This window comes from Dasypus novemcinctus, chromosome 18 (genome assembly GCF_030445035.2).
Source record: "Dasypus novemcinctus isolate mDasNov1 chromosome 18, mDasNov1.1.hap2, whole genome shotgun sequence".
In the NCBI taxonomy this organism is placed as follows: Eukaryota; Metazoa; Chordata; class Mammalia; order Cingulata; family Dasypodidae; genus Dasypus; species Dasypus novemcinctus.
The window spans coordinates 69,759,880-69,785,847 of NC_080690.1; the positions used below are offsets into that span (position 1 = coordinate 69,759,880).

Here is a 25,968-nt window from a genome sequence, read left to right on the forward strand (position 1 = left end):
TAAGATCTTTGGTAAGCCCGGCTTCCCCTCAGGCTGGGGGCAGAGTCACGATGGTGGCTCCAACTTGGACAAATTCACACCCCAGCTGTTCCCAGGGTTATATCTTAGCCAGCCAAGTCTACCAATCAGTAGCCGAAATCAGCAGCCAACTGTCTCCTCCTCCCCTATTTTTGGGAAATGGAGCTTCCAATTTCACCCATAGAATAGCTCCTGGGGCAGCTTGTGTAGGATGATCACCGGCCTCCGCGGCTTGGCTGGTAATTTCCTGGAGAGGCTGGCGCGGGTCCCCACAGCTTCCTCCCTGCTGGAGGTGGGGTTCGGGCTTAGGCTAGAGGTGCAATCTGATGTGGATGAAAAGAAGCCAATTCCCACCAATACTGTGATTTTCAGCCCACCCCACTTCCCCTCGTGCCAGGTGAGGAGTTATGATGGCGGCTCCCGGCCTCTTTCTAACCTGGACAGGCTCAAACTTCAGGTGTTCTCAGGATTATGCTTTAGCCTGCTGAATTTACTCATAAGTAGCTGAAGTTGGTACCCAATCGTCTCTTCCTCCCCCATTTTTGGGAAGTGGAACTTTCAATTCTAGCCACGGAGCAGCTCCTGAGGCAGCCTGTGCCTCCAGTGGAGGATGGGCACCGGCCTCCGGGGGCGTGGAGTGCTCTACTTACAAGTCTTCTCTGCAGATGGGCAGTCTCCTCCTTCAAGGACATTGCAGGATGCTGTTCTGGCCTCCTGGAGCCCCCAAACAGGTGCTTCAGCTAGCTCCAGAGAGCTTTGGGTATTTACTAACTGCCCTGTAGCAGGAGCTGATTCTAGGAGTTCTCTACTCTGCCCGCATCTTGCTGGTACTCTGCCTCCTTCTTTTAAGGACTCCTAGATCCTAAGGAGCAGGGAGAATCTGGGTGCCATTTGGGAGTGGAGGAAATGAAAGAGGAAGTGGAAGAGGAAGGAGGAGGAGATGTACAAGAAAGAGAAGAGGGGGCAGGAAAAGAAGTAGCAGAAAGACAAGAGAAGGCAAGGAGAGGGTGGAGAATAACAAAAAAAAAAAAAAAAGAGGTAAAATGAACTAGGGGATTACACAGGGCCCACCTGGATAATCAGGATAATCCCCCCATCTCAAGATCCTTACCTTCATCTCAACTGCAGAGTCCCGTCTGCCATGTAAGGGAACATGTTTACAGATTCCGGAGATAAGAGCATGGATATCTTTAGGGGCTTTGTTCTGTTTACCACAGGTTCCCAGAGCATAATCTGGAGGTGGAGGTGGGGTGGGCATGATCCTTGGCCCCAGGGACTCTCCTCTCTCTGTGGGGAGACCCTGAAAAGTACCTGGTCGATGCAACACCCTCGGCGCTAAAGAGGGTATTGAGTTTGGAGAATAATCACGGACAGAGATATTAGGGTGCAGCACAGAAGGGGGAAAAAAGAAACCTTAGAAGTGCACATTCATCCATCCATTAATTCTTCCCACAAGTATTTATCAGTGCCTTTGACGTGTCAGCCTGGAGTCCTGGTGCCCAAGTCCTCCTTTCCCTGAAGCTCCCGTTCTAGTGGGGAAGGTGGAAATGGAGAGATTACCAGTACGATCACTGCAGAGTCTCAGATCTTAGGCATCTTGCCATGGCGAGTTTCTCTCTGGTCATCTTTCTCCCCAGGCCAGTTTACCTCTGTGTGGCTCCGCAGCAGGTGAACGCGGGGGTACGCGAGTCCCGGCGGCGCAGGACTTCGTACGCTGGGATTCTGGCAGCTCCTGAGCCGGGGCTCCACAATCCCGCCCGGGTGTACAGTGCCCCTGGGAAAGTGAACGCGCAGGGGCCGAGGCTCCTCCTGCCTCTACATCCGGGTCTCTGCGCAGGTGGGTGACGGCTTCCGGCCGCCCCAGGCTGGCGCCCCGGGACCTGCGCCCGCGCACTAGGAGAAGCCGATTGGTCCGGCTGCAGTCAGGTGGCCTCGCCCGAGCCAATCAGCGGCGGCCAGGGCGGCAAAAGGCTGTCCCTTTCCCACACGGGGCCGATGCCCAGGAACAGGTGGGAGCTTGCGAGGAGCGGGGGTTCCGGGTCCTTCCCGAGCACCCCTACTCCGTCCAGCCCCCTGCCAGGGCTCCCCGACTCGGGAACAACCCCTTTCTCAGTGCCCCGCACCCTCACCCTTCATGTGCATCTGCCTTTTCAATGAACTCTTTCCATTTCCTCTCTCTTCCCCTTTGAACCTTTTATTTTTTAAGTCTTGCTTATGGTTAAAATAATCAGGTAGTGCATAAGGGAAAAGTGAAGACCCTCTCTTCCTCCTCGCCTTCCTTATTCAATTAATGTTTGAGGCGTTTTCTTCCAGCCTTTTTTCTAGAGCAGAGCTGTTCAAAGAAGTATAAATGGAGTCACTTATGTTATTAAATTTTTTCTAGTAGCCACATTAAAAGAAACAGGTTGAATGGATTATATAAATGTTTGATTTACCCCAGTATCTCAAAGTTATCATTTGAACATGCAATCAGTATAAAAATGATTAATGAAATGTTTTACCTTTTTATTGTTTTTATACAATCTTCAGGACCTGGTGTGTAGGTTACACTCGGCACAGCTCTGGTTGGACTAATCGCCACAGGGGGCTAGTGGCTGTCATATTTCACAGTGCAGACCTAGAACTCATTTGTTTTACCTCTTTCTGTTATTCTCCATCTTCTCCTCACCTTCTCTCTTCTTTTTGCTACCTCTTTCTCTTCCTGCTATGTCTCTTCCTCCTCCTCCCTCTTCTACTTCCTCTTCCACTTCCTCCACTCCCAAATGGCACCCAGGTTCTCCCTGCTCCTTAGGATCTAGATGACATTTCCTCCAAGCTCCATTGCTCTCCCCGTTCGAAGTGGAACACCCTTCCCAAGAATTCTGAAAATTCCTGGGCTGCTTATCTTCTCACTTTACCTGGCCTCAAGCTTCTGAATTTGCCAGCGTTAATTACCTTCCTTGCTTCTTCATCTCCAAGGCCTGTTAACCAAAGTGGAACCCACCTCTCCCTTAGCCCCACAGCAAGGCGGCCACCGGCCGCAGGCCTGGGCATCGTGGCATCACTGAAGACTGGGAAAGTGACAGGCACCTGCCGGTGCTGATCAATAGAAACGCAACACAGGCCACACGTGTAATTCTAAATATTTTCATAGCCACGTTTAAAGCCATCAAACAAAACAGGTGGAACTAATTTTAACAATATCTTTACTTAACCCAACATATCCAAAATATTATTTCAACCTGTAATCGATATAGAAATTACTGAGACTGGTTGCGTGTTTCTGCAGCACCCAGAAATCCTGTGTGAGTGGTACCCTATGGACCTCTCCCTCCAGTCTGGTTTTTTCTTTCTTTTTTTTTAAATTTTTTTAAATTAAAGTTAATAGATCACAAAGAATGTTACATTAAAAAACATAAAAAAACAAGGAACATAAGAGGTTCTCATATAACCTACTCCCCACCCCCACCACATCATTTTTGTAAATTGTATTTTTTGAAGATATATACATCACACAAAAAAATGTTACACTAGAAAATGTAAGAGGTTCCTGTATACCTCCCACCCACCCCCCACTCCTCCCACACCAACAACCTCCTTCATCATTGTGGCACACTCATCACACTTGGTGAACACATTTTGGGGCACTGCTGCACTACACAGATAATAGTTTACCCTGTAGTTCGCACTCTCCCCAGTCCATTTAGTGGGTTATGGCAGGATATATAAGGTCCAGAATCTGACCCTGCAGTATCATTAAGGACAACTCAAAACCCCAAAAATGCCGCACATCACAACTTTTCTACCCTCTCCCTGCCCTCAGCAACTACCGTGGCCACTTTCTCCACCTCGATGCTAAAATTTCTTCTATTACTAGTCACAGTAGTTTTATCGTAGACTATCAGTAAGTTCACTCTAGTCCACATTTTATTCCTCCATTCTGTGGACCCTGGGATGGCGATGCCCCCTCCACCTCTAGATCTATGGACATCTCCCTCCAGTGTGGTTTTGAACATGTTGTAAATGGAAAGGAACCGAGAATATTCTTTTGCATCTGGCTTCTTTTCATCCAGATGATCCAGGTTGTTCATTCTTTTTCATTTCTGTGCCCAGTATCATTATATGAATATATCATAATTCTTTTGTCCACGATTTGGGTTCATTATGGTAATGAATGACATTACCATAAGCATCCTGTTCAGGTCTTTGGTGGACACACATTCATTTCTCTTGGGCATATTCTCAGGAGGAACTGCTGGGTCATAGGGAAGGTGTATGCTTAGCTTTTTTTTTTTTTTTTTCCAATTGTGCATCCCACTTACTTTATTTTTTTTCTCTTTATTTTTTTAATGTTACATTAAAAAAATATAAGGTCCCCATATACCCCCCACCCCCCTCACCCCACTCCTTTGCCCATAACAACAACCTCCTCCATCATCATGAGACATTCATTGCATTTGGTGAATACATCTCTGAGCACCACTGCACCTCATGGTCAGTGGTCCACACCATAGCCCACACTCTCCCACAGTCCACCCAGTGGGCCATGGGAGGACATACAATGTCTGGTAACTGTCCCTGCAGCACCACCCAGGACAACTCCAACCCCCCAAAATGCCCCCACCTCACATCTCTTCCTCCCATTCCCTAACCCCAGCAGCCACCATGGCCACTTTCTCCACACCAATGCCACATTTTCTTCAATTACCAATCACAGTAGTTCCAGAAGAATATCAATAAGTCCACTCTAATCCATTCTCTATTCCTCCATCCTGTGGACCCTAGAACGGCCGTGTCCACTCCACATCTATATCAAGAGGGGGCTTAGACTCCACATGGATGCCAGATGCAATTCTCCTGCTTTCAGTGGTGGTTGACCTTCTTCACCTCCATGTTAGCTGAGTGGGGTAGGTCCAATAAACCAGAGTTTAGGAGCTGCAAGTCTATTGAGGCCCAGGGCCTGGCTATCACATGGTCAGTCCAGAGATTCAGGTCCCCTGGGTATACATTAAACCCCAGTACCAACTACAGTTCTGGTAAAAGTAACAGGAGAGGCTTGTGAAAAAGATCACATCTGAGTCCAGCTCCACCACACAGAAACAGAAACTCCAAAGTAGGGTCAACTGACATGGCACTGAACTCCATCTGCCATGACTATAGAACCTGTGGGTCTCTGCTGCCCTCAGAAGAACCAATACCTGAGGTTGCATCTACTTATCTGTCTCTGGGACTCTGCTGAGGTGTGCATAAGGGCAACCCTTCTGATAACCTCCTGGCTCTTTTTGGACACTCATAGCCATATAAACTCATTTGTCCTTTCCATTTCCCCCTTTTATTCAGGTCAAAAAGCATTTTTAACTCCTGGTATTATATGTAGACTGAGATATTCTGCTGGTCCGAGTTGACCCTTTTATTCAAGGTCATTTTCTAGTTACATCATCAGCTGGTACTTGGTAATAATCCCTCGGTGCCAAGGAGGCTCATCCCCAGGAGTCATGTCCCACGCTGGGGGGAAGGCAACACATTTACATGCTGAGTTTGGCTTCGAGACTGGCCACATTTGAGCAACATGGAGGCTCTCAGGAGGTAACAGGTACCCTGCAGCTCTAGCCCTTGTTCTTATTTCAGGTGCACAGGCTCACAAGCATAGTCATTAGTATCAAGGGCTCATTGTTGGACCTTCCTTCTTTTTTGGTCTTTACCATTGCACATGGGGGATTGTTGCTGTTCCTTTAGGGACTATGATAGAGCTCCCCTGGCTAGGAACTCAGCACTCCCTCAGTTGTTGTTTTTAATTGTAACCACTATGAAAATATCCAAACATTTTTATATACCCTGGATATATGCCCTGGAGAACTCCCTGCCAACCATGTGTCCCCTGTCAATAACATCCCACACCAGTATTCCTCCCCTGCCATTGTTGAATGTCTCTGTGATCCAAAACTTCTTCAAAAATGAAGCCCAATATATTGCCAGGTTCCATTAATAGTAAAATGGAATATAGCAATGAGGTTTAAAGGTTAGATATAGAATACATATTAATTTAGAAAAATTAAGGTAAAAATAAATTGGGGTATCAAAAAATTTAAAAATGCAAAAGCTTTGTTTTTGATGTTTTGCCTTCCATCACTGCAATAAGTGTTACTGTGTATGCAAATTGGCAAGGCAATTTCTTCTGTCTTTTCCTCAATGTCTATGTCCTTTCTATTCTTTTTTTTCTTCCTAATTATTAAGCTTATCTTCACAAAAGTTTTAGATCACAGTAATTTATATATACAATATACAGTACTCCCACATATCCAACATAAAACCCTTTTCCCTTCCACAGCAATAATCTTTTTACATATTCATACTATATTTACTGAAACTGATGTACAGATATTGAGACAATAGCTTTCAAACAAGGTAACATTTGGGTTTACATTGTGGTTTATATTTTATACTATACAATTTTCTAAATTTTTAGTTATCTTATGTTTTACATTATGATTTTCATTTTAGCCTATCAGCCCCTATACATTTTTGGTGTAATTTAACATGTCTTATATCCATCCGTGCATAATCTTGTGAACGCTTCTATTGCCCACACAGTTACATTGATTCCATCTATTCAATACCTCTTTCCCCTCCCCTCAGGGCCCACAGTGACAGTCAATCTTCATTGCTTGAAGGGCCATGTTCAGAGATACTTGCAACAGTGTTGAGGGCTTGACATGCTCAACTGCCCTAATGCATTGGGAGCCACGATTTCTCTCAAGAGATACAATTCCCTCTATTTGAGAGCATCAGTCCTCCCCAGGATGTGGGTATACCTTCACTCTCATTATATGGGTCTCTGTCCAATAATATAATCCACTATGGCAAAATGAGCACTCACTCACTCCCAAGAAGCCTGTCCTGCGTCAGATTATCCCCTTTAAGCATCCTAAATAGGTAACCTTTCTTACTATGTTTTTGAAAAAGTTTTCTCAGCATTATACTCTCAACCAAATACCTGACAATCTCCTATGATCGTATGTGCCCCCACCCTCCCCCCAATTTCTTGGGCAATATTACTCTTTCTCCCATCCCTAGCCCCACTCAAGCGCGCAAAGCCCCACCCAAAGGTAACCCTATGCCCCCATTTTATCCCTTCCTTGTACAAATACTTACATCCAGCTTATCATAAATTTCACCCATGTAGGTGTCAGCTTGCATCCTTCCTCTACCCCCCAATTTCCTTTTAGCCTATCATCCAGTCTCTAGCTCTCTGAGGCAGCTTGGTTTACTTATTTCATATCATTGAGGTCATGTAGTATTTGTCCTTCAATGCCTGGGTTGCTTCACTCAGCATAAGGTTCTCAAGATTCATCCATGTTATCACATGCGTTTGTAGTATATTCGTTCTTAAAGCCAAGTAATATTCCATTGTATGTATATACCACATTTTATTTAGCCATTCATCTGTTGATGAGCATTTGGGTTGATTCTCACTTTTGGCAATAGTGAACAATGCTGCTATGAACACTGGTGTGCATATATCGGTTTGTGTCCTTATTTTCAGTTCTACTGGGTATATACCCAGCAGTAGAATTGCTGGGTCATATGGCAAATCTATAGCTAGTTTTTTGAGAAACTGCCAAACTGTCCTCCAGAATAGCTGGATCCTTCTGCATTCCCACCAGCAGTGGTTGAGTGTTCCCATTCCTCCGCAGCCTCTCCAGCATTCGTAGTCTTCTGTTTTTTTCATAGCTGCCAATCTTATGGGAGTAAGATAGTATCTCATTGTAGTTTTGATTTGCATTTCCCTATTAGCTAGAGCTCTGGAGCATTTTTTCATGTACTTTTTAGCCATTTCTTCTTTGGAGAAGTGTCTGTTTAAATCTTTTTCCCATTTTTTAAATGGGTTGTTTGTCTTTTTACTTTCGAGATATAGGGGTTCTTTGTATATGCAGGTTATAAGTCTCCTATCAGATATATGGCTACTGCCAAGACTTTTTCCAAAGTGGTCCTACCCATTTACCCTCTGCACCAATGCAGGGCATTCCCCTTGTTCTGTATCATTGCCAAGTATTGGTGTCACTCCTACGTCTTTTTAGTTTTAATAGTGTTCATTATATGTCAAGTTCTACTCTACTTGCTTTAGCAATATTAACTCATTTAAGTTCATAACAATACTAGCTGTATATTATTATTCCCATTTTATAGAGGAAAAACCGAAGGCACAGCAAGGTCCCTCAACTTGTAAGTGGCAGAGCTGGGATTTGAACCTTTGCAGTCTAATTCTGGAGGCCAGGCTCTCAACCCCCACCCCCACCCCTGTAGCGTCATGACTTCACAAGAGATAGCCCTATGTCTTGTCCTCACCTCTTGCTTTGATGTCCTGCTTCTGGTGACTTCTCTCCCTCCCCCAAAAGTTCCATTTTACACTTTTTCTAATTTTTCGTTCTATTTTTATCAGAGTTATACATCACAGGAGTTTGGAGAGTCAAATACAAAAAAAAAAAAATTAATGAAGACCAGTGGTCTCCATCTCCCTATTTCCATTTCTCCCACCCCAAAGGAATCTATTTTCACTTTTGTGTATTGTATCATTTTGCTGTTTATCTTCATGGCTCTAAATACTATATTTGTATGGCTACCTCTTGCTTTTTCAATTTTAGCCATTTTTCAGTCACTTCTCACTATGGAAGACGTATACTCATATTCATTAAACCACTCCAGCTTCCCACATTGTCATTCTGGTTAGATGAATATTCAGTGTTGACATGTTATGACTATGTAAATGATCTGGCAGCTGCCTCAAGTAGGAATCTGTGATTACTTTCCTCTCCTATACAATTCTTTATTTTCCTGGAGTTAATCATTGTCTTTTTTTTTTCTCGCCCCAGTTACTTTAGTTTTCTTTGTGCCTAATTTAAACCCAAATTCTCTGCTAATTGTCTGAATCGCCTCTTAATATGTACAGAAGCATCTGCTACTTTATCAATTTCATTGTATTGAAAAAATTTCTCCGGCAGCCTTCTGGCCCACCCCAATTTGGTGTCTAGCTGCCATTTGGGATTACTCTTTACCTTCACTACTTCATCTTGCTCCTGGCTTGGCTTCTGTTTCCTGGACCCCAATTCTTGCTCTTCCTGGATTTTGCTCCTATGTTCTTATGAGCTTCCTGTCAAAAGGTACATAGGTGATAAATCTTTGGAGACATTGCAAACCTGAAAAGTCTTTATTCTGCTCTTACATTTGATGGGCAGTCTGGCTGGGTATAGAATTCTGGGTCAGAGATCATTTTCTTCCAGAATTTGGAAGGCATTGCACCACTGTCTTCCAGTTTCCAGTATTATTAATAAATTCAAAGCCAATCTGATTCCTAAGACTTTGAATGTGACATGATTTTTCTTTTCCCTGTCCTTGGTTTGCTAACGTTTATCAGCAACATGTCTTGATCTGTTTCCACTGTTGTGCTAGGCACTTGTTAGGCCTTTCAGTCTTATCCTTATGTCATTCATTGTGGAAAATCTGCTTGAAATCTTTGATTTATCCCTTTCCTTTCCTTTTCTATTCTTTCTGGGATTCATATTAATTTGATGCTGAATTTCCTGGACTATTGATTTCCTTTATATTCTCTTATTTTTCTTTTCTCTTTTTTTTAAGGTTTTTAAATTTATTTATCCCCCCCCTCTTGCTGCTTACTTATTGTCTGTTCTCTGTGTCCATTTGCTGCATGTTCTTCTGTGTCTGCTTGTCTTCCTTTTGTTGTGTCATCTTGCCGCACCAGCTCTCCACGGGCATGGGCCAGTTTGCCTTCACGAGGAGGCCCCAGGATGCAAACCCGGGCCCTCCCATGTGGTAGGTGGGAGCCCAATCGCTTGAGCCTCATATGCTTCCCTCGCTTATTTTTCACCTCTATCTTTTTGCTCTACTCTCTGAGAGATTTCCTAAATTTTATCTCCTTTATTAGCTTTTCATTTCTTCTGGTATATTTTTAATATCTAAGAACCTTTTCTTTCTCTCTCTCTCTCTCTCTCTGGACGTTCCTCTTTGTCTTATTTCTCTGATATTACTAATGTTGCTTTTTTTTTTTTTAACATGTTCTCCTTGCATAATCTGTTTCGTCCAAGTCCCTACCTTCCCCATATTTGTTTTGTTTCTATCTTTCTTGGGAGAGGCTTTATTGATCCCTAGTAATCCTTAGTGGTCTGTTCATATTTAGGAGGGGGGGTCCCCTGGAAGTGATGAGCTTGTGAGCATGGGAGTGGGGTTGTTGACAATGAGCTTCATTTTAGGGTCATCTGTCTAGATCATTTTTTGGGGGGTGATTTCAATGTCAGTATTTTTAGGTCCCTTTTCCTGAGATATTCTTACATTTATTTTTTTCCTTAGACAGGAACTAGAAGAAAATAAATAATGAACTCTGACATGATAAATCCTAGTGGTATGAAAGTAAAAAACCAGTCATGCCTCTGTTCACTCATTCAATGACTATTTAAGGCATTCTTGTGCCAGGTAATGGGCCAGCTACCTGAGGTAGTATGGCTGGATTTTCTCCAGGTTCTTGGCTAAGCTACAAAAAAATTAATTTCGAGAGCAAACTAGTTTAGTTAGGCCAGTAATTTATTAAGGAAGGGAGGGAAGAGAAATGGGAGAAAATAACAGATTAAAGGGTCCCAGGTAGAGAGGATAGAGAGAGAGGCTGAAAAGAGAGAAAGAGGGCTGATTTACAGACTACAGTTCCCCATTACAGATTACCAATGCCCAGGTTTTACTTGCGTGCTGTTCCAAGCAGGGGAGTGGAAGGCAAGAGCAGTGGTGGTTGTGGTGGGGGGACGGTTTCAGCCTTTGAGCCTGCCTTTTGACCCATTAATTACTCCACCCCTTTGCTCATGACAGGGGAGGAGTTCCAGCTCTTTGCTGCTTTGATTGGTTACCCCACCCATCAATCCCCTGGGAGGGCCCAATGATAAGGCCCATGCTAAATATCTGGGGCTTCTTCTGGCTTCAGAAGGAAATGTCCTTCTAAATGGGGGTTCTCGCAAGTTTTTCCAACAGCCATCGTATGGGGTGTTGTGGCCACATGTTCAATGGTTTTCTGCCAGGCTCCAGATCCATCTATTGATTCCTAATCTACTAGCCTGCCTCAGTAGAGCCATGGCCAAGTCAAGTCCCTGCTCTCCTGGAACATCCATTCTCATGTGTGCTTAGAGCAGCACTCTCCAATAGCACTTTCTGCAATGACAAGAACGTTCTAGACACGTGCAGTCCCGTACAGTAGCCACCAGCTATTGATCACATGAAATATGGTTTGTGCAATTGAATAACTGAATTTTTTTAAAGATTTTTTTTCTTTCCCCCTCCCCCTGTCCCCCCATTATCTGCTCTCTGTGTCCATTCACTGTGTGTTCTTCTGTGTCTGCTTGCATTGTTGTCAGCAGCACTGGGAATCTGTCTCTCTTTTTGTTGCGTCATCTTGCTGCGTCAGCTCTCCGTGTGTGCAGCGCCACTCCTGGTCAGGCTGCGCTTTTTTCACACAGAGCGGCTCTCCTTATGGGGCGCACTCCTTGCTCATGGGGTTCCCCTACACGGGGACGCCCCTGTGTGGCACAGCACTCTTTGTGTGCATCAGCACTGTGTGTGGGCCAACTTACCACATGGGTCAGGAGGTGCGAGGTTTGAACCCTGGGCCTCTCATGTGGTAGGCAGATGCTCTATCAGTTGAGCCAAAACCACTTCCCTGAAAAACTGAATTTTTAAAAAAATTTTATTACAGATGAAATCCAAATAGCACATGCAGTTAGTGGTCACTACAGTGGACAGCACTAGAAAATTCCATCCTTACTGGGAGGTACAAGGGACATTTGGCAGCCTTACATGGCTTCAGTTGGCTCACATGCCAAACGTGGGCTCACCCTCTAGGTGAGGGCAAGCAAGCATCACAGGAAAAGAAAGGAAATGCATTGCTCAAAAACAAGCAAGGCTTTCCCTTCCAGTCAAATCTGGAGGTCCTTTTCAGGAGAGATATTCAATTTCTCTCTTGCATAGGAGGGCCAAAAAAGGAATCAGCAAGTCCCCTTTCCCGAATGTAAGCATTTTTTAAAAATTTCTTTCTGATCACTTAAAATATGTATGCACACACACGCATCTTTATATATTGTTTTCTAAAAGTACACGGTGTTCTCATTTTGCTTTTTTATGGAGGAAAGCCTCTTGGCTCTCTTTCCACAGTAATGACATCTTACCTCTCAGCTGCAGCGCCCGGCCTTGGGAGTGCCTGCCTCGAGCCAGTGTGTATTCATTCATTCAGTGACTCTTTTTTGAATGCCTACTGTGTGCCAGGTGCTGTTCTAGTCTCTGTGGACACAGCAGTGAAGCAGGCAGACAAGGTCCCTGCCCTCATGAAACTTAAATTCCAAGTGTGGGGGGCGTTGGCACCAAACAGAATAAATCAGAATACCTTATAGTACGTTAGAAGGTGATAGGGGCTTTGGGCAAAAGTAGAGTGGCTGTTTTGGGCAAAAGTAGAGTGGGAATTTGGGAGAGCTGGGGAAGAGGGTACAGGGTGCAGTATTAACTAGGGTAACAGGGGAAGGTATCTTTTGAACAAACACTTGGAGGACAGCTGGGAGCCAGCCATGTGGCTCTCTGGGAGGAAGAGTGTCCCAGAAAGAGGGAACCGCCAGTGCAAAGGCCCTGAGGCAGGAGCCTGCTAGAATATCTCAGGAATAGTGCCAAGACCAGTGGGACTGGAGTGGAATGAGAAAGGGGGAGCTGGAGCTGTGGCAGTTGAGGACAGAGGGGTAAGGAAGCATGGGGGGTGGGCAGTGACAGACAGCATAAGGCCTTGTCACTCACTCTGGGTGACGTGGGAAGCCAGGGGAGGGTGCCAAGCTGAGGGCAGCCTGAAGCTTACTCAAATGTTAACAAGATCCCTCTGGTGATTAGCCTGGGACTAAACAGCAAGGACAGGAGCAAGGAATTTTTGTCTCAAATCTACACCCAGACAAAGACTGTAGGACGAGACTGAGCTGCCCTGGAGGTTTAGGGACAATGCAGGATGGGAGGGAGGGGGAGATGGACATAATGGAAGGCACTGAGTCCCAGAACAACTGAGCAAACAATTTAACATGAGTGCTGCTAGACGGCCCCCATTCCCTGAAAGCCTCCCCGACATTCCCACCCTGGAAGTCCTGATCCTTAGCTCCCTTTGCTCCTTGGATCTCTCTGCCTCTCCCCGGGACCCCAAGTGCCCTGGAAGACCCTCCTGCCATCATATCCTAGTTCCCAGCCCCTCACCCCCTCTTCCGCCTGATCCTGCTAACTCCAAAGCCTTCCCGCTTTGTGGGAAGCAATTCACTTCTTGTCCTCAAGGGTATTTTCAAAGACAGAGAGAAATATAGAGCGAAATTATAGTTTGCCCATGAGATAGAAGTGCCCGCAGGCAGTTGCAGTATTTTTCTTGCCTATATGTAGGTTTCCGGATGTCAGCTGGGATCTCCCTGCTTGTTAGGATCCACGTAATATTCATTCAAACCCCGTTTTCCAACTGTGGAATGGCGAACAGCCTCCCAAGGATTCTTTGCCCCACCTCCAAGGTTTTGCTTCATCTGAACTGGTTTAGTGTGGGGAATCCTCTCACAGTATGCCCCCCCAATTTGGGGTGCATGGACCTGGAATTCTGCCCTTGTCTTTACTTTTAAGATTTTATCTATTCCCCTCCCCCTAATTGTTTGCACTCTCTGTATGCTCTCTGCGTGCTTTCATGTCTGTCCATCTCTTTACAAGGCACCAGGAACCAAACCTGGGATCTCACGTGGGAGAAGGGTGTTCAATTGCTTGAACCATCTCTGCTCCTCTTGTCGTCTCATTGTGTCTCCTTTTCTGTCTCCTTTTTGCGTCAGCTCACTGCCTTGCTCATCTTCTCCAGGCAGCACAGGGAACCAAACCCAGGACTTCCCGTGTAGTAGGCAGGAGCTCAATTGCTTGAGCTACATCCTCTTCCTTTTTCTTTAATTTTCATGAACTCAGCCATGCACGCAAGACACTTGTGTGTGTGTGTGTGTTTGGAGGGGGTGTCACTGAGGCTTTGGGGCCACAGTGGGATTTGCACCACAGATGGACACACAACTCAAAAGGTGAGGCTAGCTCCTCCTGTCTGGAAGCCCCTTCGCCTTCTCAGCAGCCAGCAGCCAGCCACGTACCTTCATTTGTGCCGCTCTCCCCAGATCAGCACTGTCTGGTGCTATCTAAGTTTCAATTAGCTAAAATTAAAATGTAAAATCCTGCTCCTCGGGCACACTGGCCACCCTTCAAGAGCTTAGCAGCTGCATGGAGCTGATCACTGCCCTACTGGACTGCACAGAAGGGGACAGCTCCAGCATCACAAAATGTTCTTTTGGACAATGTGGAACTAGACAAAGACTGTTATCTCCCTTGAAGAGTGAGTCTGGTGTCTCCAGTTAAGATGTAAGATGATAAAAATTTCACCCTAGTGTATATACAGTTAAAAATAAATTAATATGGAGTTTACTCTATTTGAGGTCCCAAGACTTGTTTTGTTTTTGTTTTTGTTTTCATTGATATACCTGGCCCTCTTCATGTTAGGTGGTTACAAATATACCTCATTTCAGAGAATGGTTCCAGAGTGCTGCATGATGAGGTTTCATTTATTCACTCATTTATTCTGCAAACATTCACTGATCACCTCATAGGTGCCAGGAAGTGTGCTGGGGTCACAGCCAGGAACCAGACCAGCCAGGGCAAAGAATCTAGTGGGAAAGGCTGAGATGACTCAAGCAGTCACAGGAATACACAAAAAAAATGGTGGCAGTTGTGAAGGAGAGCGACATGTACCTCGATTTATCTAGCTGCTAGACCAAATTCCTCGTCCCTGCTCTCTTCCTGCCAAGCTAAGGAAAGCGCAGCAGGGTGGAAGCGCCCAGTGAGCTCAGATGGAGCCTGGGCCCCCATCTCCCCACCTGAAAATTGTAGATTATAGTTTTTGCCTCAAAGGTTCCTGTGAGGACTAAACCATTAGACTATGTAGAACTGTGTCTGGACCACATAATTGATAATAATTCTTTTTATTAATCCCCCCCTTTTTTTAGATTTTTTATTTATTTCTCTCCCCTTCCCCCTCCCCCCGTTGTCTGCTGTCTCCATTTGCTGTGTGTTCTTCTGTGTCCACTTGTATTCTTGTCAGCAGCACCCGCAATGTGTCTCTTTTTGTTGCATCATCTTGCTGTGTCAGCTCTCCATGTGTGCGGCACCATTCCAAGGCAGGCTGCACTTTTCTCAGGCTAGGTGGCTCTCCTTATGGGGCGCACTCCTTGCGCATCAGCACTGCGCATGGCCCAGCTCACCACATGGGTCAGGAGGCCCTGGGTTTGAACCTTGGACCTCCCATGTGGTAGACGGATGCCCTAATCGTCAGACCAAATCCACTTCCCTGAATCCCCTTTCTGAGCCTCAGCCCTCCTCCCTAAAATGGAGGCGTAAATAGGGCTTTCCCCGAAGACAAAGCCCACAGTGATTCAACACCTGCCCCAGCTAACACCTTCCCAGTGCTTCCGGTGCACAGGCACAATCCGACCTTCCCACCAATCCTGGAGAGGAGGCACTGTTTACCCCCATTTCTCAGACAAGGAAACTGAGGTGGGAAGAGGTGCAGGGATGTGCTCAGGAGCTGATGGCCAATTCGGATCTAGGGGCCTGACCCTGCCCTGCGTGGCCTCCCCCCCCCCCCTAGGAAGCTGGATGCCTTCATCTACGACGCGGCTGTGCTCAACTACATGGCGCGCAAGGACGAGGGCTGCAAGCTCGTCACCATCGGATCCGGGAAGGTCTTTGCCACGACGGGCTACGGCATCGCCCTGCATAAGGGCTCCCGCTGGAAGCGCCCCATCGACCTGGCGCTGCTGCAGTTCCTGGGGGACGGTGCGGCTGCGCGCGGGGATCGCGCGACCCCGGGGGTGGGGTGGAGGCTGGGACCCCCGGTTTGGGGACCTGGGTGGCCAGGGTCTGGGCGAGGAGGGGTCTCTGGGGACCCGGGCTCCGAGGTCTGCGACGAGAGTCCAGGCCGGGTTTCCGGGGCAGGTGACCTCTGACCCCCCTCACCCACCGCCGCCCCCAGACGAGATCGAGATGCTGGAGCGGCTGTGGCTCTCGGGGATCTGCCACAACGACAAGATCGAGGTGATGAGCAGCAAGCTGGACATCGACAACATGGCAGGCGTCTTCTACATGCTGCTGGTGGCCATGGGCCTCTCCCTGCTGGTCTTCGCCTGGGAGCACCTGGTCTACTGGCGCCTGCGGCACTGCCTGGGGCCCACGCACCGCCTGGACTTCCTGCTGGCCTTCTCCCGGGTACGGGGCGCGAGGGGGCCGCGGGGGCGCGCTGGGGGAGCGGCGGGCGCGGGCGCGCGGCCCGCACTGACCGCGCGCTCCCCGCGGCCCCGCAGGGCATGTACAGCTGCTGCAGCGCCGAAGCCGCCCCGCCGCCGGCCAAGCCCCCGCCGCCCCCGCAGCCGCTGCCCAGCCCCGCGTACCCCGCGCCGCGGCCCGCGCCGGGCCCCGCGCCCTTCGTGCCCCGCGAGCGCGCCGCCGTGGACCGCTGGCGCCGCGCCAAGGTCCCCGGGCCGCCCGGGGGCGCGGGCCTGGCCGACGGCTTCCACCGCTACTACGGCCCCATCGAGCCGCAGGGCCTGGGCCTGGGCGAGGCGCGGGCGGCCCCCCGCGGCGCGGCCGGGCGCCCGCTCTCCCCGCCGGCCGCGCCGCCCCCGCAGAAGCCGCCGCCCTCCTACTTCGCCATCGTGCGCGACCCGGAGCCGGCCGAGCCCCCCGCCGGCGCCTTCCCCGGCTTCCCGTCGCCGCCCGCGCCCCCCGCCGCCGCCGCCGCCGCCGCCGCCGTCGGGCCGCCGCTCTGCCGCCTGGCCTACGAGGACGAGAGCCCGCCCGCGCCCGCGCGCTGGCCGCGCTCCGACCCCGAGAGCCAGCCGCTGCTGGGGCCCGGCGCGGGCGCGGCGGGGGGCGCGGGGACGGGCGCCCCGGCCGCGCCGCCCCCGTGCCGCGCCGCGCCGCCGCCCTGCGCGTACCTGGACCTCGAGCCCTCGCCGTCGGACTCGGAGGACTCGGAGAGCCTGGGCGGCGCGTCGCTCGGCGGCCTGGAGCCCTGGTGGTTCGCCGACTTCCCCTACCCGTACGCCGAGCGCCTCGGGCCGCCGCCCGGCCGCTACTGGTCGGTCGACAAGCTCGGGGGCTGGCGCGCCGGCAGCTGGGACTACCTGCCCCCGCGCGGCGGCCCGGCCGCCTGGCACTGCCGCCACTGCGCCAGCCTGGAGCTGCTGCCGCCGCCGCGCCACCTCAGCTGCTCGCACGACGGCCTGGACGGCGGCTGGTGGGCGCCGCCGCCGCCGCCCTGGGCCGCCGGGCCCCCGCCGCGGCGCCGGGCCCGCTGCGGCTGCCCGCGGCCGCACCCGCACCGCCCGCGGGCCTCCCACCGCGCGCCCGCCGCCCCCGCGCCGCACCACCACCGGCACCGGCGCGCGGCGGGGGGCTGGGACCTCCCGCCGCCCGCGCCCACCTCGCGCTCGCTCGAGGACCTCAGCTCGTGCCCCCGCGCGGCCCCCGCGCGCCGGCTCACCGGGCCCTCCCGCCACGCGCGCCGGTGCCCGCACGCCGCGCACTGGGGGCCGCCGCTGGCCGCCGCGCCCCACCGGAGACACCGGGGCGGGGAGCTGGGCACCCGCCGGGGCTCGGCGCACTTCTCCAGCCTCGAGTCGGAGGTATGACGCGGCCCGGGAGGCCCCGCCGCCCCCTCGGTCAGCGCAGGCCACGGCCCGAGGGGGCGCGCCCAGTGGACAGGCCCCGCGGCGTGGGGAAGGAGAGGAACGGAGCCGGCCGGACCCGCCTGGAGCAGCGCCCCCTCGCTTTGGGGAAACCGCGAGCCGGAGGGCACTTGGTCCCCAAACTCACCCAGCTCGAGGACCAGGGGTGGGAGAGGGGAGGTCTCGGCGCCCACCGGACTTTTTTTTAAAACCCGACAAGGGCTTTTTAACGTCACCAGATGGGGCGGGAGGGGGGGAGGGGGCCACGCCACATCCGGCCCCCGCCCCCACGCCCGGGGCCGTGGCCCCCACATCACTGTGCAGCTCCCCGGCCCCAGCCACGCCTCCGGGGAAGCCCGTTTTTAACCTTTCATCCATTGGGACTCAAAACTGTGAGACACATTCGCCAAACTGTGACCCAGACCTTGGCCCCGCCACCCGTAAGTCCCCCGACCCCAGACTGTGACTTCCGACCCCTCAAATGGTCATCCGACCCCAGACTGTGATCCCCGACCCCAAACTGTGACCCGACCCCCAGACTGTGCCCCAACCAGACTGTGACCCTTGACGTCCAACCTAGACACGCCTCCCCACTCTCTTCTTCCAAACTCTGTTGCTTTCCCGTACCTGACCTAGGACCCACCCTCGGCGGAAGCCCCGCCTTCGTCCCCGCCCTCCCGGCTCTGACCCCCCCCTGCCCCACCAGGCCGCACCTCCCCCCCATCCCCAGGTGCCCCCACCACATTTTCTCCAAATCTAATCCTTATTCCAGACCTTTCAGTGATGCCACATCAGACCCTCCCAAACCGCCTCCTCCCGGCTCCCCAGCCGGGCCTGGGGCTGCCTGGTGGAGGGGAGGGTCTGGGAGTCCACGTCACCACCGCCCACCCTTCCCACTGCCCTGGTCCACATTGCAGTGTTTGGAATAAACCATGTTTTTATGCCTCCTCACTCCAAGCGTGAGCTCCATCTCTGTCTCCTAGCCCCCCTCAAATTCTCCGGAGAAGACAAAAACTGGTTAGGGGGGGGGAGTTGTATCAAGGAAGAGGGGTCCGAAAGAGATGTATATAAAGAAACAGACCACGGAGGTGGGTTTGGGGGAGTGGCGGCGGCAAAGACAGTGAAAGAGATGGTGGGAAGAGTTCCCAAGAAGAAAGGGACAGAGACGGGGGTGGGGTCGGGGGCACTGAGAGAGGAGACAGAGTCCCCAAGAGAAGGGTGACAGCCTTTCGGATAAAGCCTAGGGACCCATTTCTGCAGCTGCAGGAAACAAGGCTTGCTAGACCCTTAAGACCCTGTTCATGTAAGCGAGGAGTGGATCTAATACATCCCGGCAACTCACACATCTTGAGTGCCATTCATCTCACCAAGGCGAACCCTGTGTCTGACATCTCATCCTGCCAATTACGGTCCTGTCGCGCGAGGAAGAGAGCCAAGCACTTAACAACAGCTGCCTCCAGAGGGCGGCATTTCTGGTTAAGTAATAAACGACGGTGTGAACGCCTGGTTAGGCAACTGACTGCCCGTAGAGGGTGGCTTCGACCGATTTACACATATAATGATCCTCTTTACGCTAAAGCATTCTGGAGTAAATTAAAGCCATCATAACAGGAAGGGAAGAAGAAAGTGGCTTTATTGGTCCTCAGGGAGCAGAAACCCCGTCTCCTTGCCTCTAAGAGCATATATTTGCATACATGAACAATTAAGTGGAAAGAAATCCCTGGGCGTCCAAGGTGGAAGATGGAATCCGGGCTCTGAGTGCCTCAGCTGGTGGAAAGCGGGGTGTCTATAGAACTACAGCTCCCAGGAGGCCTTGCATCTGCGCGGAAGGGCGCCCCGAAGGCACGCGGGACACGTCGTTTCTCCGTGTCTCCCCTAGCTAGGCCTGCACACCATTACCTTTCTTAGGGCGCCTTCTCTTTCCCCTCCCCACACCGTCCTCTCTAATTGGTGAAATGGGAGGTTTCCAAGATAACCGCGCGGCGGGGTGGACCTCAGAAGCAGGGAAGGGCAGGCCGGAAGTGACGTTCATATCTCGCGCCCGCACTGAGAAGTTTCGACCATGGCGGCGCGCAAGGGACGGCGGCGCCCATGTGAAGCCGGGGAGCCCATGGAGGCCGAGTCAGGCGACGCAGGGTCGGAGGGCCCGGCGCAGGTCTACCTGCCCGGCCGGGGTCCGCCGCTGCGCGACGGGGAGGAACTGGTCATGGACGAGGAGGCCTACGTACTGTACCACCGAGCGCAGACTGGTGGGGCTGGGGCCCGGACTCCTGGGTCTTGGGGAGGAGGGGACGGGACTCCTGGGTTCCGGGAGGCTGGTTCTGGACCTTTAACTTCAGAAGTTCTCTGGAGGGAAACGCCGAAGTCAAGAAAAGCTGTCACTCTCAAGAGGGCTGGTCCCTGAGGGAGGTGGGGGCTGAGGACCCTTCGGGTTCTTGAGGACTTGGGGTGCTTCTCTCCCACCCTAACTCTATCCCCTCCTTCCATCCCCCAGGCGCCCCCTGTCTTAGCTTCGACATAGTCCGTGATCACCTGGGAGACAACCGGACAGAGCTTCCTCTTACACTTTACCTGTGTGCTGGGACCCAGGCAGAGAGCGCCCAGAGCAACAGGTAGGAGAGGCCTGCGGCTTTTCCAGGACCAAGAATCCAAGTCTCCAGACCCTTTCTCAATAGCCAGGAGTTTGGGCCTTTGTTGTTCTTCTTCCACAGGACCCAAAGTTAGGGCTCCCCGTCGTGCCTCCCTCAGACACAAGAGTCTGAGTCTCCAGCTCCCCTTCATCCTCGTGACCCTGGGGTCCAGTGTCTAATCCCACACTTTTCTCCAGACTTATGGTACTTCGGATGCACAATCTGCATGGGACAAAGCCTCCGCCCAAGGAGGACAGCGATGAAGAAGAGGAGGAAGAAGATGAAGAGGATGAAGAAGAAAGGAAGCCTCAGCTGGAGCTGGCCATGGTGCCCCATTATGGTGGCATCAACCGAGTCCGGGTACAGATAGTCCCTTGAAACTGCTCTGCGTCCTCCGGAGCACGTTTCCCCATGTCTGTACTTGCCCGGGCACCTTCTTGTGCCCTTAGGCCTTTAGAAAAGTACCTGGCATGCAGTTAGCTTTATAATACCATCTTATAATATACCTTGGCTATTATAATGCCATAACAGTAATTACTTTTAGCCTTCACTCTCTTCTTTTGTAAAGCTACATCAGTTATAAAATTCCCTGCTGGGACTAATGTGAGGATGAAATGAAATAATGAATAGGTAGCGCTTAGAACAGCATCTGGTTGTAGTGTAATGAATGTGTTTCCTGTTACATTATCTTACATTTTCAGTCAGGAATTCTTTTAGGCTGTGGGGATACTGCTTTGCATCAGTTACAGTGTCCTCTGATCACTTTGATGTGAGAATGAAGTGGAATGGTATACAGACAGTGCTTAGAGCAGTATCTGGCTTATAGCTTGTGCTGTGTGTTTCTGTTAATTTCTTATTACCATGTTTGGGTATTTTTCTAGACTCTGGAGGTTCAGGAGTGAGCAACAGTCTCTGGCTCTACGAAATTAAACAGTGAAACACTAAGTAAACTTATAGTATGACAAAAGGTGCTTAAGTGCTGTGGGGGAAAAAAGATAAAGCTGGGTAAGGGGATTAGAGTGTTCTAAGGAAGTATTCACTGATAAGGTGTCCTTTGAAACTAGAACCACAGGAAGCAAGGGAGGGAATTAAGGATGTCTGTGGGAGGAGGCAAGGGGAAACGCTAGTGCGAAGGCCCTGGGGTGAATGTGTTTGAGGAGCTTCAAGGGAAGCTGTGAATTCCAGTGCACTTGGACCAAAATGGAAGGGGGGAGGAGTTAAGATTTTGGGGAGGAAATACCCAGAGGAAACAGGTTTCTAGGGCCTTGTAGGCCATTGTAAGGACTTGACTTATACTTGGGGAGAAACTGGATGCCATGAGAGGGTTTGGAGCAGGGAAGGGACAGGATCTGAATTATATTTTAAAAGGTTCTCTGGCTGCTGTATTGAAAATCGACTGCAAGGAGGCAAAAGTAGAAGGCTGGAATCCTGCAAGGAGGCCATCGTAATAACTTGGGGGAGAGAAGGTGTCAGTGTTAGATGGGAGGTGGCAGTCGCGGTAGCAAGAGGCAATGGAAGTGAGGCGGTTTGAGTGCAGCCCGGGTGTGTGTTGGGTATGAGGAGGAAGAGGCAAGTCAAGAATGAGTCCTAAGCTTGGGCCTGAGGTGGGGAAGACTGCAGTGAAGTAGGTTGCAGTTGGCAATCGGGAATTTGGTTTTGGTCAAGTTAAGTTTAAACTCTTGGCACAATACAGATTGCATGTAGGAGAGAGGTCAGGCCTCAGGGATTCTGGGAACCTTGAGACTGGGGTGGATCTCCTAGTGGGTAAACATACAGGAGCAGAGATCCCAGGGCTGAGCCCCAGGACCCTCTCACATTGAGAGTTGCGAAGACCAGGAGATTGACTCAGTCCTGAGGGCTGCCGGGAATCCTGGCCTCAATTTCCAGGAGTTTGGGGGCTGGGTTCCCACCCTACCCCTACCACTGCTACTCCCCAGAATGGGAGTTGTCCCAGTTGCCACGCTGGTCCTGCAGTCACGAGTCCTTCCCCACAAAGCCCCAGGCCTGGATGATCTGAGGAACCACAGTTCTGGCTCTTGGGGATGTTGGGAACCGCTCTCCCCGCTGAGCCTCCTGTCTCCCCCACAGGTGTCGTGGTTGGGTGAGGAACCCGTGGCTGGGGTCTGGTCAGAGAAGGGCCAGGTGGAGGTGTTTGCGCTGCGGCGGCTGCTGCAGGTGGTGGATGACTCCCAGGCCCTGGCAGCCTTCCTCCGGGACGAGCAGGCCCGCGTGAAGCCCATCTTTGCCTTCGGCGGCCACATGGGCGAAGGCTTCGCACTCGATTGGTGCCCCCGCGTGCCTGGTGAGGCCCTGGCGTGTGCTTGTGTCTCTGGGAGGTGGGGAGGAGCGAGGGGGGACGGTTAGACTCCAGGGAGGGGAACGACGGTGTTTCCCGACTGCCTTCTCCAGGTCGCCTGCTGACGGGTGACTGTCAGAAGAACATCCACCTCTGGACGCCCACAGAGGGCGGCTCCTGGCACGTGGACCAGCGGCCATTTGTGGGTCACACACGCTCCGTGGAGGACCTGCAGTGGTCACCGACTGAGGACACTGTGAGGACCTGGGTGCCTGGGTCCCTTTGGGAGGAGGGGGCTGGGAACCTGACTTCTGAGCAAGGGGTGGGGTGAGTCTAGGGCCCTGGGTGAGGAAGGGGCAGAGGCCCAGACAAAGGGACAGCTTGCAGACCCACTCCTAGTGAGGTGGGCACCAAGAGGAAGTGGATCACCACTAGCTCTTCCTGGTCTTCGGGGGGTCAGGCTGGGGTACACCTGGGTCACTGAGATTCCCCTCGCCCAGGTGTTCGCCTCCTGCTCAGCTGATGCCTCCATTCGCATCTGGGACATCCGGGCAGCCCCTAGCAAGGCCTGCCAGCTCACCACAGCTGCCGCCCACGACGGGGACATCAACGTCATCAGCTGGAGCCGCCGGGAGCCCTTCCTACTTAGTGGTGGGGACGATGGGGCCCTCAAAATCTGGGACCTGCGGCAGTTCAAGGTATTTCTCCAGCAGTGGGGCCTGGAGAAACCACTGGTCCCAGCAGCCTCTGGGGGCAAAGGTGCCCCCAAGGTTCTCAGGTTTATAGGTTGTTCCCCTTAAGTGCCTTTATCAAACCACAGCTGTGGAGATCTTTAGGATTAGAGTTGGCCTCTTCGTGGTACAGATGAGGAAGCTGAGGCCTGGCGAGGGGCAGGGTTGGGGATGGTGTGGGTCTCTCGCTCTACTAGATGAATCGTTGACAAGGGATGGAAGGGGTCCAGGGACAGCAGAGGCAACAATGCCATCTGCCCATGGAATCGAGGGCTTTGAGGAGTTGTACTGTGGCTTTGTCTTTTAGTGGGTTTTATAGAATCGAGCTCATTCATTGCTGGAGAGGAAACTGAGGCACAGAAGGAACAAGGTCACCTCACAGCTGAGCTCAAGTTGGCTTTGTGGAGCTGAGAAGGGTGTGGGGAAGGAGAAATTCCCACTTTGACCATCCCTCTGGATGAATCCTTAGCTTCCTAGACTTTCTGAGGCTATCATAATCTTTTTTTTTTTTTTCCTTGCCAGTTTAGGGTTTTGTAGAATCAACTCTAGATATGGATTCCATTCCCTGAGGCTCAGAGAGGACAGGGATATGGTTGGGTCATGTGGCCAGGTTGGCTGACCATTGGAACTTTGGAGCTGTGTCTCCAGAGAAGAAACTTCAGTTCCCAGCAGTGCCTGTGCTGTAGTAAAAATGCTGTGTTTTTTTGGGTCGGCTGCCCCAAGTGTTTCTGATAGTCGTGGCTCAGCACTCTTAAAGTTTCCCACAGAATCAGCTGGGCAAGCACTTGAAGAACCCACATCTTTTATAAGAAAGGAAATTAGGGCAGCCCCAAGGAGAAGTGGGGGGTGGGGACAGGTGACCTGGAGCTGGGAGGGGCTTCTTTGCAGGTCAAGCCACCATTCCCAGCAGCCCTGGGACGGGAAGCCTTTACCAGCTGTGCTTTGGTAGAGATTGGACTTGTGGGGCTTAAAGGGTGGGGCCCTGGTTGGAGGAGGCTGAGACGACAGGGAGCTCTGCCTGGGTCACTGCCGAGGCCAGGCTGAGGCTTTCTGAGCCCCCCTTTGTCCTCTCCTTGCAGTCTGGCTCCCCAGTGGCCACCTTCAAGCAGCATGTGGCCCCTGTCACTTCTGTCGAGTGGCACCCGCAGGACAGCGGGGTCTTTGCCGCCTCCGGTGCAGACAACCAGATCACGCAGTGGGACCTGGCGGTGGAGCGGGACCCGGAAGCAGGTGACAAGGAGGTGGAGGCTGACCCGGGGCTGGCGGACCTCCCTCAGCAGCTGCTCTTCGTGCACCAGGGCGAGACGGACCTGAAGGAGCTGCACTGGCACCCGCAGTGCCCCGGCGTGCTGGTCAGCACCGCCCTGTCCGGCTTCACCGTCTTCCGCACCATCAGCGTCTGAGGCTGGGCGGCGCGCGCCTTCCCTCGGATTCCTCGGAAGGGGCTCGTCCAGGCCTGCTGGCCAGTCCCCTCTGCCACAGGACTTGGCTTGGCCCCTCGGCCACCACAGTGGATTCTCTGGCCCATTATTTTCTCCTGAAGGATTTGGTTTGCCCCAGTGGTCCCTCCAGCCCAAGGACCTGGTCTGACCCACGGCGCTGGAGAACCACGTGGCTGGGCCCCAGGGGCCCCCCACAACCACTGCCTGTCTGGGCTTGCTCTGTTTCGGGGTGGGCTGGGTGGCCTGTGTTGCAGTGCAGGTTTCGTTGGCTGTGACACTGGATTTTTGGCCCTTTGCCCTCCCTGTCCAAGGATGCAGTTTGGGCTGCTGGCCCCTAGGGAACTTCACTGCCTTACCATGGCTGGAAAGTCGGGGTGGGCTTCCTTCCACAGAACTGGCTTTTGCCCCTTGGCTTGCTGCTGGGTTTGGCCAGGATTTCCCAGCTCTGGGCCCCGGTGGGTGCTGTGGGGGCAGCAGGGCTCGGGGCTCCTGAGGCAATAAAGGAACAGGATGCAACCTGGAGCGTGTGCGACCCTGGGCCCCCCGGCCGCCTCCCTGAGGGGCACTGGGGGTGGGTATCTGAGGAAAGGCCTCTGAAGGACCCTGCATCTTCTATCCCGTTCTCCACCCCTGGGTCTGGCCACTTCCACCTTCCCCCAGCCCCCCTGGAATTTATTCCAGGTCTCCAGAGGGGGCTCCCACCCTCGCCCCCAACTCTTCAGAACCCCTTCTCTTCCCTCCATCGTCTCACTGTCTCCCTCTTTGCCCCCTAATCTGAGACCGCGTCTTCTCTACCCCTTTGGGTCTCCGTCTGTGCCTGCTGTCCCCTGTCGCCTGTCTCCCTGCCTCCCCCATCAAGGACTCTCTTCTGGGCTGCTGGGCTGCGGCCCAGCCACCCTGCCTGGCTGGCCTCCCTGGCTCCCCCTCTGCGGCTCTGGGCTGGCCCCACCCCCTGCCCCCCCATGCAGGCCTCTGATCCGCTGTGGACTCAGAGGTTGGGCACCCAGTACACGGCCCCTCTGGGCACCCACGGACAAACCGCAGCCCCCGGCGGAGGGCATGGGGGTGGGCTGC

At 52.1% G+C, this 25,968-nt stretch overlaps 2 protein-coding genes across 2 annotated transcripts in view; both read left to right on the forward strand.

Annotated features, from left to right (window-relative positions):
- The window catches only part of GRIN2D (glutamate ionotropic receptor NMDA type subunit 2D), a 48,733-nt gene extending 29,987 nt beyond the window's left edge, over positions 1-18,746 (forward strand). The window contains exons 13-15 of the mRNA XM_058280519.2: positions 15,719-15,906; positions 16,103-16,335; positions 16,431-18,746. Coding sequence (XP_058136502.1) covers positions 15,719-15,906; positions 16,103-16,335; positions 16,431-17,759 — 1,750 coding nt within the window. The 3' untranslated portion in view covers positions 17,760-18,746. The remainder of the gene's footprint in view (positions 1-15,718; positions 15,907-16,102; positions 16,336-16,430) is intronic.
- Positions 18,747-19,837: 1,091 nt separating this feature from the next.
- Positions 19,838-25,410, forward strand: GRWD1 (glutamate rich WD repeat containing 1). The gene is made up of 7 exons (XM_058280523.1): positions 19,838-20,044; positions 20,290-20,407; positions 20,623-20,785; positions 22,514-22,727; positions 22,835-22,977; positions 23,222-23,419; positions 24,532-25,410. Exons 1-7 carry the CDS (start codon positions 19,858-19,860, stop codon positions 24,853-24,855), a joined length of 1,347 nt encoding a protein of 448 aa, XP_058136506.1. The 5' UTR covers positions 19,838-19,857; the 3' UTR covers positions 24,856-25,410.
- The last annotated feature ends 558 nt before the right edge of the window (positions 25,411-25,968 follow it).